Source organism: Delphinus delphis, chromosome 20 (genome assembly GCF_949987515.2).
Source record: "Delphinus delphis chromosome 20, mDelDel1.2, whole genome shotgun sequence".
In the NCBI taxonomy this organism is placed as follows: Eukaryota; Metazoa; Chordata; class Mammalia; order Artiodactyla; family Delphinidae; genus Delphinus; species Delphinus delphis.
Window position 1 is genome coordinate 2,964,826 of NC_082702.1, and position 16,873 is coordinate 2,981,698.

Sequence of the window (16,873 nt, forward strand, 5' to 3'; positions counted from 1 at the left end):
CCAGGGGAAGGGGCTGCGAGGGGGTGTGTAGATGAAACTAGATCTCCTGGATGTAAACGATGGTTGAGGGCAGACACGAGTTCCCCAGCTGGGGGGGGGGGGGGGCAAGTGATGACCCTGTTATCTACAGTTTTGTGTGCTTGAAAACGTCCATTAAAATCGTATTTTAAGGAGCAAACGTTAAATAGTACTCTTGGAAATTATAAGTGTTCGAACGGAAGTAAACTGATGTGGATGAAACAAAGAATTTGCCCTAGAAGTAGAATAAGAGCAGGAAGACACACTCAATAGGAAACGAAAGACAGCAAAAAGAACTTGCTGAAAAGCTCTTGGGAAACCTATGGTTGTTCCGGGGGCTGGGGGCCCTGTGGGCTTTCAGCTGGTATGGCTGGTGGGCACTAGAATTCCCGCAAGGTACAAGGAGCTGCTGGGAGCAAGCTTTTCCTCAGTCAGGTAGTAAATACTTTAGGCCGGAGGGTCTCTATGACACCTATTCAACGCTGCCCTAGAGGACGGGTGTGGCTGCATGCCAGTAAAACTCTACACAGTGAGCGTCCCTTCCCACCCTCCAACCGCAGGGCGCAGACCCCTGAATTGGGGCATCAGCTGACGTGTGTGGGTTTCACTCCCGCACAGTAAAGGTCTGGTTACACCGACTCAAAGCAGGAATGAGGGCGTTGGTTCCAGTGTGGCAGGAGACGGACGGGCGTTCTGCAGAGAGCAGACCGTTCTGAAAAGTATTTCTGCTTTAAAGGAAACGGGGGGCAAAGGCAGAGTCTGGCTGAGGCCGAGTCTGGGCCTGAACTGGAGTTTCCGTGTGAGAAAAATTAAGACGGGGTGAGACTGAAACCCTGTGAGCTTGTGCAGCGCAGGGCGGTCAGTACGGACGTGCACCTGCGTGAGAAGGGGGCATCTGCAGGGGCAGGTGAGAGGGAGGGTGCAGGTGAGTGTGGGGACGTGCTGAGGGCGTACGTGCAGACGGGCCAGGGGACCAGGGTGCCTGGGAGAGGAAGCGTGTCCAGCGCTGGCGCCCAGCGGCCCTGCGTCGCCTCCGCGCCCGCCGCCCTCGGTCTCTGGCGCCACCTGCTGGCCACAGGCCCACAAGCCGCTCCCCGACCCTAAATCAGAACAGCCCTGGGTGGGGGCTTGTCCCTTCAAACCCCTGGACACAGACGCCTGGTTGCAGGCGCACGCACAACGGCCCGGGCGGCGGGCGTGAACCACCAGGAAGGGACGAGTCACTACAGACCAAACGCTCGGGCCTACGAGGCGGGCGCCCTCAGGCGGCAGCTCCCACTGAGAGTTGGTGGCCGGAACACTCTGGAAAGCGTGATACACGAGGAGACCCAAGGTTCTGGAGCTCCTGTGTACTTCACGCTGTAAGGAATGAAAAGGAGGACGCCCGGGAGGTGATGCTGCCTCATGGGCACGTGGCTGCCCGGGTTGTGGTGGTTTCTCCTCGTTTTGACAAATAAGGAAACCACCAGAAAGACTGCAGTCTGTAACCTTTAACCCTTCCACTAGCGTAAACTGAAGTCCCACATTCCCATCATTGCCTTCCTCTGCATTTTTTAAGAGGTGGCGGGCAGGCTCTGCGGCATCACGCCCAGTGAACACAGAGGGTCTGGCTCGTGTCTGGAGGGGGAGGGTCCTCGGGGACCCCAGGGGCTGGAACAGGAGGGCTCAGGAGCCCGAGTCAGGAGCAGGGATCAGGATGGCCCCCAAGGATGGTACCCCTGCCCTTGGCAACTGCCCCACTGCCCCCCCCGGGCCACCTCCCAACTCCCACAGTCCAGGTGGCCAGGAGCCCGCCCCCCACACCACGTAAGCCCAAGAGACACAGCACCTTGAGTCCTGAACCAACCGACTGGACCGAGTTCCCTGGGCCCCGTCCTCCTTGGGGAAGGGTGGTGGTCCCCTCTTCCATCTATCCGGACCCCACAAAGCTCCAATCACCACAGGTGCGCAGGAGGGAGCCTGACCTGACCAGTCCAGGGCCACTGATTCTAACCCCCGCCTCTGACCTGTACACTCGCTCCTGTTCTAGGACCCATCGGGGCCACCGTGCCACAGCCGTGTCTGAGGTTCCCCAGTCACCCCCCCACACCGTGGGAAGTGGGCGCCACTGGAGGCAGGTCAGTGCAGGCCAGCCTGGGCACACCCTCTGGCCCCCGGTGGTCTGCATGTACCTGTGCCCTCGCTCGCCCCATGCCAGGGCACCTCCTGGGAAAGAACAAAGGCCAGTTGGTCCCATGGTGCCCGGCCCATGGGATGGGCCCCTGAGCCAGCTGTTAAAGGGAATCACTTCGGGAACAAACCGGGGCGGGGACCTGACCCCACGAGCCTGGAGGGAGCCCCCGTCACCCAGCTGGGACTACGGGGCCTGGACCAGGCGACGCTTGCTGCTCCTAGGGGCGACAGTGGCTTCACCCTGCCAGCTGGCCTGCAGACCCCCTGGGGCCCAGCCTAGAGAACAAACAGGCAGGAGGCACCTGTGGTCTCCGAGCTCAGCCAGCAGCAGCCGACGCGGGTCTCCAGCGGTGCCATGCTGGGCACAGGAGGATGGCTGGAGCGTGTCTGAGGTGTGTCAAGTGCGTGCCGCCTCGGTAAGGACTCCCCCGTCCTCACCGACAACTCATGAGCCCTGGACCCCAACCTCAACGTGCTGTCCGCTGGCACAGCCCAGGGCCCCGTCAGCTCTCCAGAGGGACTCCTGACCCTCATAAGGGTGACTGTCTGGCCCTGAGTGGGCCACAGCTCCACCAGGACTCAGTGCCCCCTCCTTCCCTCAGCACAGAACCCAACGGCACCCAGAGGGTCAGGGAAATCAAGGCTTCCACGAGGCGCCAGCTCCCAACTGCCCCCAGGAGGCCCATGGGTTCGGAGCCCTGGGTGCCCCAGGTGAAGGAGTCACAGAAACCATGAATGGGAACTTGAGGGCACCGCGCCCATAAGAATTGCCATTTATTCCCGAAGTTGCCAAAATCATCACCAAGGATTCACCGAGGGGTGCATGAGGGGACGAGGAGGCTCAAACACTGATTGAGGGGCCAGTCAGGAGTTGGGAGGGAGGGAGATGGGTGGGGGGACCCCCCGCTGTCCCTCCCCCTTCTAATGCCGTGGGCAGGGGTCCCCCTCCGGCCGCACCCCTCCCCATCCCCAGGTCCAGTTTCTCTCCGGGGAGGTAGGGTCGGGAATGGGGGGAGATGGTGTAGTGTGAGTGGGCCCCAGGAGGGGAAAGGACGCTGGGGTGGGGGCAGGGGTCCCCCACTTCACATGCACTCACAACACTGGTCGCCCAGGGAGCAGGAATGGGGGAAGCCCCCTCCCGCCCTGGATTATAGGAGGAAGGGATTAGTGTTGGGGGCTGGGGGTCCCTGGGGCATCATGGGGGGCAGGCCAGGGCCCCCGCCAAGGGGAGAGATGTACGTCGGCGGCGCTCCAGCGACCGGGGGCACGGGGCTGAGCCGGAGCTGGTTCAGGGTGAGTGTCGCGGGGGGTGCGGGCTGGAAGGGGTTGGTGATGGAGGGGCCGGTGGCCGGGCCTCCTGCGGGGGGAGACGACAGGGAGCGGAGTCGAGTCGGGTCTGCCGGGCGGGCCAGCACCCCTGCTCCCGGGCCACACTCACCGCTCGGCAGGAAGGGGTTGGAGGCCTTGGCTCCTGGCGGCGTGGGGCCTGGCCGGCTCACCAGCGAGTCCAGGTCTACCAGGGCAGCATTGGGCCCCAGGAACGACTCAGGGGTCTTCCGCGTGGGCGGCGTGGGCGTCGGGGCGGCTGCAGGCGGGGGGCTCCCCACAGCTTCGGCCAGAGAGCCCCCGACCCCACTCATGTCGAAGGCACCGGGACTACGAGCGGGCACCTCTCCGGCGAGCAGCTCCAGCTCCCCTGGAAGGGGCCGCAGAGGGGGCTCAGGGGAGAGGCTGCCGTGGGGACCCTGAGGAGGCAGCCCCAGAGCCAAACCATGCGGGTGTGAGGTCAAGAGGCAAGGCCGGGAGGACCACCCTCTGACATCCTCCAGGTCAGGGACCGACCCCAGCGGGTGACAGCAGAATAGCACGGCTTTCGGGACGCTCACACGACGGGTCACGACTGCCCCGAGGGGACGCGCGGGGGGACAGTGGCAGGTGCCCACCGTCCCAGGAGACTGGGTGATGTGCCGTTAGCGAGAGGCCTGATTTTTTGTTTCTTAAGATTTAAGAACCCCGTCTGATACTGAAAGACAGGCACACATGTAGCTGAAGAGAAGCCTGGAAGGGTGAGACCTGCAGAAGACTGGATGGCAACCTACAGTCAGCCTGGGGTGGGGGAGGCACTAGTGCCAGGCCTGCTCCCTCCACAAAGCCTGCTGCACTCGAAGACGCAGAAAAACCAAGGGACCAGAGGAATGTTACCCAGGGCAGGGACGTGGGCACTATGAAGAGAGCCCCCAACACCACACAGACTCGGGGTCTCACCTCAAGGACAAGCCCAAGGACAACCTGCAGACACAAAGGCCAGCCCGGACTCTGGCCGGAAGACAGGCGCTCGGAGCTCCAGGAAGAGGGGTGCACAAACACCCCTGCCCCAGGACGCCGGTGGGCAGGTGAGGAAAGGCGTGCAGTCCTCAGAGGGAGGGGCAGCCATCAGGCCAGTCCAGGCGCCACACCGCCCGGAGGCCCCCGGAGTCTGCACTGCACTCCAAGGAACATTCCGGGGTGACAGCAGCATTTGGGGAAATTGGAGAAAGGGAATTCTCTGTACGATTTTTGCACCTCTTCTCTAAGTCTGACGTTATTTGAAAACAAAGTAAGAAGTTCCTCTTTACGATGGGTGAACGACCAGCTCCACCTCAGTCACGCTGTTACAAGAGCTCTGGGGGAGGCCTGGGGGCCGGGCCCACCTGGGGGCTGCAGCCGTCCTGCTGTGTCTCAACCCTCAAGCAGCCGCCCAGCCTGAAGGACAGGCCTCCTGGGCTTGGGGGGGACACTCACCCGTGCTGCTCCCAGAGGCTGGCAGGGCTGTGCGCAGTTGCTCGAAGTCGGAGAACTCGTCAGGCTCCGTGTCAAACCCCCCGACCACTGTGGGGTCAGGGTGTGCCCTCAGCTTCCCCAGGGGCCCAGGCGACGCGACTCCTCCCACACTTGAGGCCCGGCCCCCCCGGGCCACCCCCCAGTACCTGCGGTGCCATTGGCGCTGGGCTTGGTACAGGACCCCCCCCAGGGGTCGGAGAAGGCCGGGGCCGGGGCCCAGGGATCGGAGCCTGGGGGTCCGCCGACTGGGGCCCCTCCTGCGTGAGGAAGAAGGCAGGTGAGGGGCTGGCAGCCCACCCCACCCCCCAAAGCCAGGCAGCCCCGAGGCTTCAGGACCCTCCCACCACGTCCCCACCACCCTCCAGCCCTGCGGCTCACACTGCCAGGCGCCCCCTTCCGGCAAAGCCCTCCTCAGCCTTGAGGCCTCCAGAAAGCCCCCGAGAGGCCCCCGGCCAGGGTGGGGTGAGGGGTCTCGTGCGTGCCTCACCCAGGCACCCCCCTCCGCCTCCTACAGCCCCCACAGCCGCTGGGCACCCACCCCCCCAGGCACCCCAGGACTGCACGCCACACGCAGGGCCAGGGAGGCAGCGGGCACTCACCATCTGAGCTCCCCCACGGGTCGGGGGTAGGTCCTTCTCCAGCCACAGGGGCCGCGGTCCCACCCCAAGGGTCAACCGGGGGCCCCGTGGGGGCAGCAGGCCTCCAGGGGTCCCCGGAGGCCGGTGTAGGAGCCGGACCACCCCAGGGATCAGCAGCAGGAGGCACGGGGGGTCCCCCCCAAGGGTCCGAGGTGGGGGCCGCCGTGGGGAGGGCAGCAGCCATGGGTACTGGGCCCCCCCAGGGATCCGCGGCCTGCGGAGCAGCCGGAGCCGTGAAGACGTCAGCAAGATCCATGAGGGACGACTGCAGGGAAGAAAGAGGACAAAGAGAAAATGGGGAGTGGGGCAGACCCCGACCGAGAGAGAGAATGCCGGGGGAGACAGGACAGCCACACAGCAGGAAGGGCAGTGGGAGCCGGGTGCCAAGGTGAGGCAGACCTACCGCCAGGGGACCTCCTAGCGCCCAGAGAGGACGGGAGCGGGGGCAGACACCCAGCTGCTTGTTCCTCTGACACGCTCCACCCTGTCCACCTCCCCACCCACCCCGGCCCTCCTCCCCCCAGCCCCTCCGTCCACTCTCCGCACAGCAGTCGGCTGGCTCTACAACACCACACACCCGCTTCCCACCCAGCCCAGGCCACTGACCAGTCCCCGACGGAGTGAGGACAAGGGCCGCAGCCGTCGCCCTCGGCCCCGCACCCGCAGCTCCCCATGCGCGTCCCAGGGGTAGCCCAGCTCGCTCTGGATGGGAGGTGCCCCTGCAGACCCTGCACACCCCTTCCCAGGGGCAGGGGAGCAGGCAGGGCAGGGCCGAGATCCTCCTGGGCTGCGTCAGACACTGATGAGGCCTCCGGCCAAGGCCGGCCTGGACACGCTATCCCGCCAGTCTGCCCGCCCACCCACCCAGGCCCGGCCCGGCGCCCACACTCACCTCCTCCTGGCCCACGGTCTCCCTCTTGCTCTCCTCGATGGCCATCTGCAGCCGCAGGTCATCCCCACGGCGGATCCGCTCCTCCTGTTCCGGCCAGAAGCAGCAGGCAGGGGAGGGGTCAGACTCTGAGCGATGGGGCTAACACTGCACTTCCCCCTACCCCACCCCCAAATGGACAGCCCCGAACCCTCCCACCCAGACAATGGCGACTGAAAATTAAAATGGGATGCGGACGATGTGTGGGATGGGGTGGGACACGGGGTCTCAGGCCGGGGCGGGGGGAACAATGACGGGAGGGTGCTGTGCAGGGGCCAGGACGGGACGGGCCGGGCTGCTCTAACGGGCTGGGGAAGCACGGGGCGCCTGACTCCGGGTGTTTTCTGCAGGGGGTGAAGGTGGTGGAGCCCTGGGGCTGTGACAGAGAGAGAGAAGAGCACCCTCACCACCCAGAGCAGCCACAAGGCATCTGCTTCACGTGCCGGGTATCCTTCCGGGGACCCATTAGACACAAGGTCCCACTGAAAACGCTGCAGCACGGATGTGTAGGGGTGGGGCCCTTCAAGGTGAGAGGAGGCGGGGACCTGGGGAGGGTCTCAGGGGAGCCTCGGGGTGGGGAGGCTGCTCTGACCTTATCGTGCTCCTCACGGCTCAAACTAAGGGCTAGCTGGAGCTGGACGTCATCCTCGGGGCCGCAGGACGGGGGCTGGGGGAGAGAGAGTGTGAGGGGCTGGGGGAGACAGGTGGGGCCCAGAGGCAGGGAGAGAGAGACGAGCACACACAAGGATGGAGACAGAGAGCCAGGCTCGGGCAGAGCAAGAGACACACACACAGACGTAGTCCCCGAACTGGTGAAGAACAGCAAAGAGACAAGCCTGGGGTGTGGGTGGGAGCCGGGCTGGGCAGGGCCAGGAAGGCCAAGCACCCAGAGAGGAAAGGGAGCGGGGAAAGACGGGGCAGAGGGCGAGCAGAGGAGGGAGACCGGGAGAGGAGGGGCAGGCAGAGGCTGAGGGCGAGGCGTGGAGAAGGACGGCAGAACGGCGGGCAGCCCCGCGCCCTGTGGCCAGGCCGTACCTGGTCGGCCTCCTCCTTGCTCATGGCCAGGGCCAGCTGGAGCTGCAGCTCCTCCTCCCCGCTGCTCTGCGGCCAGGCCTGCTCTGCCTCGGGCGGGGGCCCCGAGCCCACGGCTGCGGAGGAGGCTGAGGGGACACACACGCTGAGGCCCAGATGGAAGAGGGGAACCCACGGCCCAGGCAGCCAGGCTGGCAGAGTCTGAAACCCCCCACCTCCCCTCGGGCCTAGCCTCCCTCCCCCAAGATCCCCAGTGGGACCCAGACCCCAAGCTCCATGGTCAGGGAGGGGGTGTGGTGTGCATGCAAACCCACGGAGGGGTGCGGCGGCCCCACCTGCAGGAAGGACAGGGTTAAAGAAGGACAGCCCTGATGGCCCAAGACAAAAGTCTGCTGATAAAGAGGGAGGGCCCTGGGGAACCTCTGAGCCCGTGAGCTAAGTTCCCGCACCGGGTCAGAGATGCCTTGTGGCCTGTCTCGGGGCCCCATCTCAGGCCCCAGGGGGACGGAGGGCCTTCCTCCCTGGTCCCCAGGTGGGAAAGCTCCCAACAGCCCCCAGAGGGGAGCCTGGAGCCTCGGTCTCCAGGGCTAGGGCCAGCGGCTGGATGCCGGGGGAGGAGCGGCCTGCACACCTGGCCCCCGGCCCCATCCCGGGACAAGGGGGACAAGGGGCGAATGAGGAAAGGATGGAGAGAAGACATGGGCCCAGGCTCGCTCCTGCCGGCCAGGGAGCGCTCGCCATCACACGTTGCCTCTCCATCCTGACCACCTACCAAGACACCACCTCCATCACCTGGAAACTGCTTGGGCCTCCTACACGGTCCCGCCTCCCCAGCCCACCCCCACCCCGGTCCGAGAGCTGCCAGGTAGAGCTGCCAGGCCCACCTCTCGGCATGACTCCCATCTCTACCCTTCCCGCTTCAAACGCACAGACGGCTTCCACCCGCGCTCACGACACCACTTGGGGAATGTTTCTACCTTCGACACCCACCCAGTCCCAGCATAAAAGGCCCTTCCCAGGAGCACTCAGAATCCTGCACACCCATATATAAAACTGAAAGCTTCCCGACACAACTGGACCTCCCATCGTGGAGGACGCCCTTTCTATCTCCTCTACGTCACCTCTTGTCCTCCTAATCGCTGGTCGCCACCCAGCACCTACACTTCCTCCAACTCCAGCCGAGTCCCGCTCGCCACCGCTCTGGCCCTCCTCCGTCCTGTGCAGCCACCTAGGGCCTCAGCCCCCTGCCCTCTGCCTGAGCACAGTTCCCGCGGTGGCAGCAACCTCCTCCGGACCGCGCACTCCCTCTCGGGCACAGGCCGCCCCCAGACAGACCAGAGGGGGCACGCAGGGGATGGGCCCGGACACCCTGGCTCACCCGTGGCGGTCTGCGCCAGCTTCTCCTTGGTCTTGAGCGCGTGGGCACGCTCCTCCCGCAGCCGGTCCTCATCGCGCAGCAGGGCCACCAGCTGCTTGGCCTTCTCGCGCACGTTCACACCCTGGTCCTTGCCGTCACGGTCCACGTACTGGAAGTCCTTCAGCGTCTGCACGGCGTACATGTTCTCCTTGCACTGCTGCGACACGCGCTCCGAGCCCGTCTTGATGAGGTACTCCATCAGCGTCATGGCCTGCAGGGGGGGACGCACTGTCACCCGAGGCCCAGCTCACCCACACCCTCTGCAGCACGAGCTGCCACCGGGATGGACCTTGAAAACACCACGCGGGGTGGCCGAAGCCAGGCCCCAAAGAGCAGAGTGTGCGAGAGTCCATTCACAGGAGATGTCCGGGCGGGCAAACCCACAAAGTGTGCCCGGGGACTTGGGGGTGACTCTCAGTGGGATAGGGAGATCCCCCCTTCTGTCTAGGGGGACGAAAATATTCTGGACCTAGGTGGGGTGATGGCTGCACAACACCGTGAATGTGCTTATTAACGCCACCAAGCTGTGCACTTTGAAAGGGTGAATCGTGTGTTACGTGACCTACGCGTATCTCAATAAACACCGGGAAAGGGGAGACGGCCGGTGCATCACCGCAGCCCACGTGGGGATCGCCAAGCGATCGGTGCAGACCCTGCTCTGTTCATTAAAACGAAGATCTAAGGTCACACGGCCGGAAGGCAGCTTGTTAGGTCCCGCTCAGGGTGCCCAGTGCACGACACATCCGCCCGCTTTCTCTAGCACCCTGTGAGTCTGGAAAGTGTCACCCCACGCATAAAGTTTCACACCGCCCGGGCACAATCTGAAGACAATGGCGGAGGAGGGAGACGCTGTGCCGGCAGGGCCCGTCCAGGCCTGGGCACCCCGAGGGAGGACCACGTGGGCAGGGAAGAGGGAACACCCTTTGGGATTTTCTGCATTTTACGACATGGGAACAAATCCCTTTTCAGCAAGGTTTAATAGGAAATACCCCCCCACTCCTCACCCCAGGCAAGGCCTTTGTGGTCTGAAGAGCCTGGAATCCAGGCCATCTGGGGAGTGAGGTGAGGGGTCCTGGCCCCTTTCAGGCTCTGTGGGAGGCCATGGCCACTGTCCTCAGGAAAAGGGAACACCTTAGATTTTGCAGGTGACACCAGGGGCCTCCCAGAGTTCCCAGATCCACCCAGGGCTCCTAGGTCTAGAGCAGAACAAAACAGAGAGGGAGGGGCAGGCCACCCCGGGGAAGCCGTCTGAACCACAGCGGAACAGCGGAATCCGCCAGGGTCACATCTCCTCAGCCTTCCCAGGGAGCCTGACCTGTACCTGGCATGGGTCCTGAAGGTGTGTTGACACTATTCACCTCTGTAATTAGAGATTAGTCTTTAACTGACTGAGAAATGTTTACGCCTTAGAGGAGAACCGAAAGAAGTAAAAAGCACATCCGCGTGTGGAAGGCAGGTTCCAGAACCCCTGGGCCAGCGGTGCTTTGGAATTCAGAATTTTCACGAGTTCGCGCCATAAAGACTGCACACACCACGTGTAACGGAAGTCCCCCAGAGGAGGGTGACGCCACGGTCGCACTCTGTGGGACCCTCAAATGCCAGGTAGACCACCTCACCACAGTCCAGACGGGGCCTTGGTGCCAAATGCCTTTTGAAAACTTTCGTTTTCAAAGCTCTGGGGACTTCGGAACTGCAGTTTAAAGACTGCGAACATGGAAATAACCCAAACACCCCACGGGGGGAGATACACACGTATGAGTCGTGGCGTGTTCATATGACAGGAGCCCCACACACACAGCCGTGTACGTGAACGAGTGGCTGCTCCACACGTCAACCCCCCAGACGTGACGGCGAACAAAGACTAAAGACAGCAGGCACCAAGGCTCACAGGCCACAGGACTCCACGCCTGGAACAATCTCAGCAGACAGAAGGCCGGGCACGGTGCCTCCTGGGAACACATACTCTATCTCCACCTGGGAAGTGGCTACAAAGCGGTGCACACACCTAAGAGCCAGCTGGGCTGTGCACTCAGAACATGCGCCTCGATGGAAAACATCACGGGTTTCCAAAACAGCCTGGTCCAGGATGTCCCGGGCCGTCAGAATGCGAGCATCCGCTTAAACAGGGGTCAGCAAGCTTTCTCTGTAAAGGGCCGGGTGATAAACCCGCCAGCATTTCAGGCCGTGCACTCCCGGTCCTGAGAGCTCAGCCCTGCACCAGGCCACGTGTGATAAAGCTTTACTTACAAACATAGGCGCAGGGCCAGGTGTGACGCGTGGGCTGTAGTTTACTGACCCCTGCTTTCAGAAATAAAGACTGAGACCCTGCACTCCTCAGCGAAGTCAGGTGACACAGCCCGGAGTCAAGAGGGTGGGCTCAGGGACGGCCCTCTCAGCCCCACCACAGCGAGGGCGGGCCTGAACCTCTGCATCTCAGTTCCCCCACCTAGAAGAAGTACCTCTGCTGCTCTCCGCCCACAGGCACCGGTCACAAAGAACCTGCCACCTGTGGCCTCTCAGGACTCACCTCCCCTCGCACACCTGGCCCGGGCCCCTCCCCACCCAGCTTCTGCCCCTCCCCCCAACCTCACACAAAGGCTCCCCAGCTCCCCCTGCCCTTTCCCTTCACAAGAAATGACTCAATCAAATCCAAGACCAAGACCCAAGCGTGGCTTGTAGGGAGGGGCATGGAAAGGAGCCAGAGCAAACGGACCTCAGATCCCGGCTGGAACATAAGCAGCGCCACCTCTCCAGGCCTCAGGCTCCTCGTCCTGGAACCCACCAGGGACCCACCCCAGCCTCCGGAGGACAGACATGCCCCCGGTCCACATCCACGAGACCAGGGGCCTCACCCACCTTGCCCACCGCCACATACAGAGCAGGCCCTCAACTGCCATTTTACCGAAGGAACAGCGACAGAAGGACTCACCAACACCCCTGGGCCCCAGGAGTCGGACTCTCCCACAGAGGGATGTCCCGGGACTGGCCTGAGGCCGCAGTGCTGGGGGAGGGGCCTCGCCACCTGCCCCAGCCCAGGCCCTTCACCACTTCTTGACCCACCTTGGGACGCCAGGCCCCAGGTCCCCAGAACAGCAGTCAAACGAGAAACCCACCCACTGAGCGCTGCCTGCAACTGAGTTCCCTTTACCCAAAGCCTGTGGTCTGTCCTTCTGTCTGTTCACTGGATCGGGGCGTGTGCGTGTATCACTGGGGGCACTTTAGCCACATTTATCAAAATGGCACAGGCACATGCCCAGAAATTCCAGTTTTGGAAAATGGCAAACATACACGGACATTCATGGCTGTCTTGTTTGTAAAAGCAGAACACTGCAAACAACTTAAAGTTCCAGCACCAGGTAGCTGGCTACGTCAATTATGATCAACCCAGACAGTAGACAGGAAATTGTTTAAAAAAAAGAAAGAGTGACAAGTCTTTGTTGTCCTGATGAGAAACGATCCCTAACACGTATGCCTGTTTTCCTTTTTAAAAGTAGGGTATGACTTCCACACGGTAAAATTCACCCTTCCTTTCACGTTGCTTTGCGCTCTGGTAACTGCATACAGCCACAGGACCACCGCTGCAACGAAGATACAGAACCAGTCCGTGGCCCCCAAAACTGCCCGGAGCTGCCCACCTGCCTGGACTTCCACGCACAGATCATCAAGAGAGGACAGAAGCTGGGGACACAGCCGCCTCTGAGGGAGGGGTGGACACTGGGCACCCACTTAGGCCTTCTAAGTGGATCAGTCTTGAGAATGTGCCACTTCTTCAAAAACCACAAGGCCCAAAATTCTTTGTTGCCTTCACTGAACGAGAGAAATTTACATAAATTACGTAAAGACACCGAACTCCAGCTCCTCTTGGAAAACAGGAAGGCGGCCCAACTCTGGACGCCCCTTGGTGGGCATGCCCCCACCCAGCTCTGCACCCTGCACTGACCTTGTAGACGTGCCGCCAGTTCTTGCCGTGGTCGTTGAGCCGCTTCCAGATCATGCTCATGATCTCCGAGAAGGCGACGACGTTGTAGGTGAGGTCAGCAATCTCAGACATGAGGGAGCTGGACGGGCCCCAGGGGTCGTTGCTCGTGGCCTCCCGAACCTTGATCTCGGCCTCCGAGTAGTTGTGGACGATGTTCTTCATCTGGCGCCGCAGTGAGGAGGTCGACATGGTGGCTGGCGGTGGGGAGGGGGGCAGGCCCCCCGGGGTGTGCAGAGACGGGGCGGCAGGAGGAGGGAGGCCGCGGCAGGGACTGGCAGGTCACCGCATCTGGGGAAAGGAGAGGACCTTTGGGAACACAAGCGGGATCTGCGGCCACCCGGCTCCCCGCTGCCTGTGGGGTGGAGGACCAGGTCCCCACTGTGGCCTGCGAGGCTCTGGCCCTGGTTAACCTCTGCCTTAGTCACCCCATCCACCTTTCAGTTCCTCAGTCGTGCCCAGATCCTTCCTGCCAGGGCCCGGCTCAGCGAGGCAGAGCGTGCAGCGGCAGGCCACAGGCCTGAAGGAGGCGCGCCCCAGCCAACACTTCCTAGCCTGGCACCTCCCGCACCGCAGTGTTCTCCTCTGCGAGATGGGGCTTCATTCGGAGTCCAGAAAACTGGAGGGAGGCTGCTGCACAGGAAACGCGCTATCCACGTGGGTGGTGTCATGAGACAGTCCCCCTCACGAGGTCCTTGCACCCACCCGCGGGCTCCGCTGGAACACCCCACCCCAACACCACAGCCACCATTCCCCAGGGGGCCTCGTCGGTAGGCTCACTCGCCCTGGTGATTTTCTACTCGTTTGTCTGACTCTGTGGCTGAGGCCGCCCTGAGAGCCCCATGGGGCCAGAGACCACGTTTGTCTGGACGTGGCTTTTCCCATCAGAGGAGCTGACCCGGAAGAGCCATTCAATAAACCGTGCAGGAAGGAAGGGAAGGAGGGAGGGCAGGAAAGACCTCTGGAGCAGGAGTGAGGGGGGCAGAATCCCCTGCAGAAACAAGGACACACAGGGAGGAGGCCGACAAAGGGAGCAGAGATAGACAGGAGGGGGTATGCCAGGGGGACGAGGTGTCCCAACGCAGAGGAGAGATAAGGAACAAGCCCGCTGGCTAGGCCCCAGCTTCGTGCCAGGCACTCCTGGAGCACGAGACATCCATTATCTCATTTAACACTGCGGGCGGGGTTCTAACAGCTGAGGAAGCAGAGGCTCACGTAGGTGAAACAACCCAGCCAAGGTCACACACTAGGCATGGCGGCACAGACTCCACCCCAGGCCACCCTGGGCTCCAGGACATACACTTTTAAGTTAACCTGTGCCGAGAGGAGAGTGATGGGAAAGAAACAGAAAAGAGGAGAAGAGGATCAGGCCAGTGAGGCCCATCACAGCAAGCACTCACTCAGTCCTTGCCCGGTGCCAGGCGTGCTCTTGAGTGCCTTACACACGGTAACTCCGGTCATCCCTATGGCGCCGTGATTCACAAACACCTCACAGGGGAGGAACCCAAGGCACAGGCCTCACCTCCGGAGCAACCCGGTTGCAGAGCAGGCTCTGACCACACCGTCCACAACCTTTCCAGCATGCTAGCCACAGGCAGAGACCTACGGAGATCTCCTACAACCTGAGTCCCAGGGGAGGCAGCTGGCCCCTGTCTTGAACACAGGAAAGCAGGCACTTGGGAGACAGATGTGAACAGCTGAAAAGGGATGGCCAGGGTGCCAAGACGGACTCAGCCAGACACACTAAGACGAAGAGCTAATTTGACAACTAACAGTAGAAGACTGAAAGGAAAGGGAAAGAAAGAGAAGAAAAAGAGGCACAGAGAAAGCTGGGCAGACAAAAACACGAGAAACAGATAAAGAAACATGGGAAGAGAGTGAGGCAGGCGGGCAACGAGAAAAGACGGAGACCCTGAAACGCAAAGAGACAGTAACCTGGGACAGGGAAATAAGAGACAAAAAAAATGGAGAAGAACACGAAAGCTGGGTCCAAATTCTGGCCTCCCTGAGATTCAGTTTGCTCAACTCTGAAATGAAGGAAAAGATTCCACCCGGCAGAACTGTTGATTAAATACAATGGATACATAAAGTTCTTGGCACTGCGCCCCGTGGGTAGTAGTTCAATAACGTTGGCTACTATTATTGTCAGAGAAAAAACAGAACTATTTCCAAAAGGATGGCCATCAGAAAATGTGCTATCTTAACACCGTGTATTTATATTAACGGGCATTAGAAGATACATTCAACCTTCACAGCAAAACTAAAACTTCACAGATACTGCTTAAAACAAGACTACGTTTTTCAAAATTGCTTAGCCCAAAGAGAATTGCTAGATCGAATAAAACACAAATCATACGGCAAAATTCTCCAAAGGGTAGTCAGATATCAAACGATGTCAAACGTCATCTGTGTGGAACAAAAAAATCTACAAATAATAATGGAAACCAGAGCTGCCAGCAGTTAACTACACACTTACTACGCGCCAGGATGAGGCACTTAAAAGCATCACCTCCGTTATTAGGCAAAGCTGCCCTATTACGCAGGAAACATAAACACACTAATTTTAAAAACTAGGAAACTAAGGTTTGGTGATAAATCACCTGACAAATCTTACAGGCTCGCAAAAAGTGGACCTCTGATTCCAGAGCCGGGTTCTTCACCAAAACTAACTCAAGAACCTGGGGGAAGGGGCAGACCCTAGACCAAGCGACAGACCCGCGGAGAGGGACTCGGGCTTGGAGGACACGGGTACCAGAACAAAAATGAGATGGGAAGACGGCGGGGAGAGATGCACAGAGACTAGAGACACCTGGCGAACGGAGACACCAACATTAATCCTGACCCTCAGACGCCGAAACGTGACAGAAAGGCAGAACGAGACCGGAACAGACACACGGAGACAAATGCTTTGCAAAAACGCCGAAACAGACACGGACATGAGCACAAGCGAGGCCCGCGGGAGGCAGCGGCACTGACACACAGACACAGGCAGACGCAGGAGAGACGAAGAGCCGCGGGCGGCCCAGGCCGGCCGGGAGCAGACACACGAAGGCCACGGAGACGCCCGAGCGCGCCCGCCCGCCGCGCCCCGGCCCGCGCTCACCTCGGCCCCCTCACGCCGCGCTCCAGGGGGTCATGGCGGGCAGCCCCCTGCCCCCGCTCGGCCTCGGTGTCGCGGGGCGCGCGCCGAGCCGCGAGCGGCGGACGCGGAGCCGCGCTTAGGCGCACGCGCGGACGCACGGAGGGCCGCACGCCGACGGCCCCGCCGCCCCGGCGGGGCGCGGAGAACCGGGCGGGGGAGGGGAGCCGCCGAGCGGACGGGAAGCAACCAAAGGAGGCGACGGACCGGAAGCGGAAGTGGCCGCGCGACCCGCCCAGCCGCCCCGTCTGCGGCGAGCCTGCGCAGTGGCTACTTCCGAGGACACGCTCTCCCGCGTGCCGTCACTTCCGGCGCGCGGGAGCCGTCGCCAAGAGCCACTTGCCTCATTTCCACCCGCCTCCGCGAAACCCCGGGTACGCGCACGGAGAGGCGGGGCGCAGCGAGGGGTCGGCCAGCGAGCTCGGCCGAAGGCGAAGAGACCACGTCGTCGTCCGCCCCCGCGCGGTAGCCCCAGGCCCGCTAGACCGTGCCCCACCGCGGTGCCTTGGGACGATCTGAACTCCTGCGCCCACAGGGCCAGCCGGATGCGCCCCTCCCCACTTCATACGGGGGCCCGTCCACTGCACCCTCCTCCCCAGGGCCACGCCCTACGCCCGTCCTAGAGGAGCAGGCCACGCAGGCGGGGTGTGCCACTTCGGGTGTGCCAAGGGCACGGGTGCCCGTGCCAGATCGACAGTGCGGACAGCTGGGCCTCCCAAGGCCAAGCCTCAGC

General features: G+C 62.0%; 2 protein-coding genes across 3 annotated transcripts; one reads left to right on the plus strand and one right to left on the minus strand.

Moving 5' to 3' along the window:
- Positions 1-2,932: 2,932 nt before the first annotated feature.
- Positions 2,933-16,357, minus strand: EPN1 (epsin 1). 2 transcript variants are annotated; one of them, XM_060000746.1, is made up of 11 exons: positions 16,105-16,356; positions 12,966-13,292; positions 8,987-9,236; positions 7,612-7,736; positions 7,169-7,243; positions 6,541-6,624; positions 5,610-5,913; positions 5,157-5,267; positions 4,972-5,058; positions 3,629-3,886; positions 2,933-3,547 (listed from the first exon to the last, which is right to left on the minus strand). In XM_060000746.1, the coding sequence occupies exons 2-11, from the start codon at positions 13,191-13,193 to the stop codon at positions 3,339-3,341; spliced, it is 1,731 nt and encodes a 576-aa protein (XP_059856729.1). In that variant the 5' UTR covers positions 13,194-13,292; positions 16,105-16,356; the 3' UTR covers positions 2,933-3,338. The 2 variants fall into 2 exon arrangements, with proteins under 2 accessions (XP_059856729.1, XP_059856730.1); XM_060000747.1 differs by lacking the exon at positions 7,169-7,243 and having other exon boundaries at positions 16,105-16,357.
- Positions 13,192-16,659, plus strand: LOC138413922 (uncharacterized protein C11orf96-like). Its single transcript, XM_069540255.1, has 2 exons — positions 13,192-13,230; positions 15,850-16,659. The coding sequence occupies exons 1-2, from the start codon at positions 13,192-13,194 to the stop codon at positions 16,657-16,659; spliced, it is 849 nt and encodes a 282-aa protein (XP_069396356.1).
- The last annotated feature ends 214 nt before the right edge of the window (positions 16,660-16,873 follow it).

Bases quoted from the DNA above. Each gene is read 5' to 3' on its own strand.
- LOC138413922 (XM_069540255.1), top strand. From the start codon at position 13,192: ATGGTGGCTGGCGGTGGGGAGGGGGGCAGGCCCCCCGGG. The intron at 13,231-15,849 runs GTGTGCAGAGAC...CCTGACCCTCAG, and splicing joins AGGGGGGCAGGCCCCCCGGG to ACGCCGAAACGTGACAGAAA.
- EPN1 (XM_060000746.1), bottom strand. From the start codon at position 13,193: ATGTCGACCTCCTCACTGCGGCGCCAGATGAAGAACATCGTCCACAAC. The intron at 5,914-6,540 runs GTGAGTGTGGGC...TCTTCCCTGCAG, and splicing joins AGACCGTGGGCCAGGAGGAG to TCGTCCCTCATGGATCTTGC. The intron at 3,887-4,971 runs GTGAGTGTCCCC...GGCCCCTTCCAG, and splicing joins AGCCTCTGGGAGCAGCACGG to GGGAGCTGGAGCTGCTCGCC.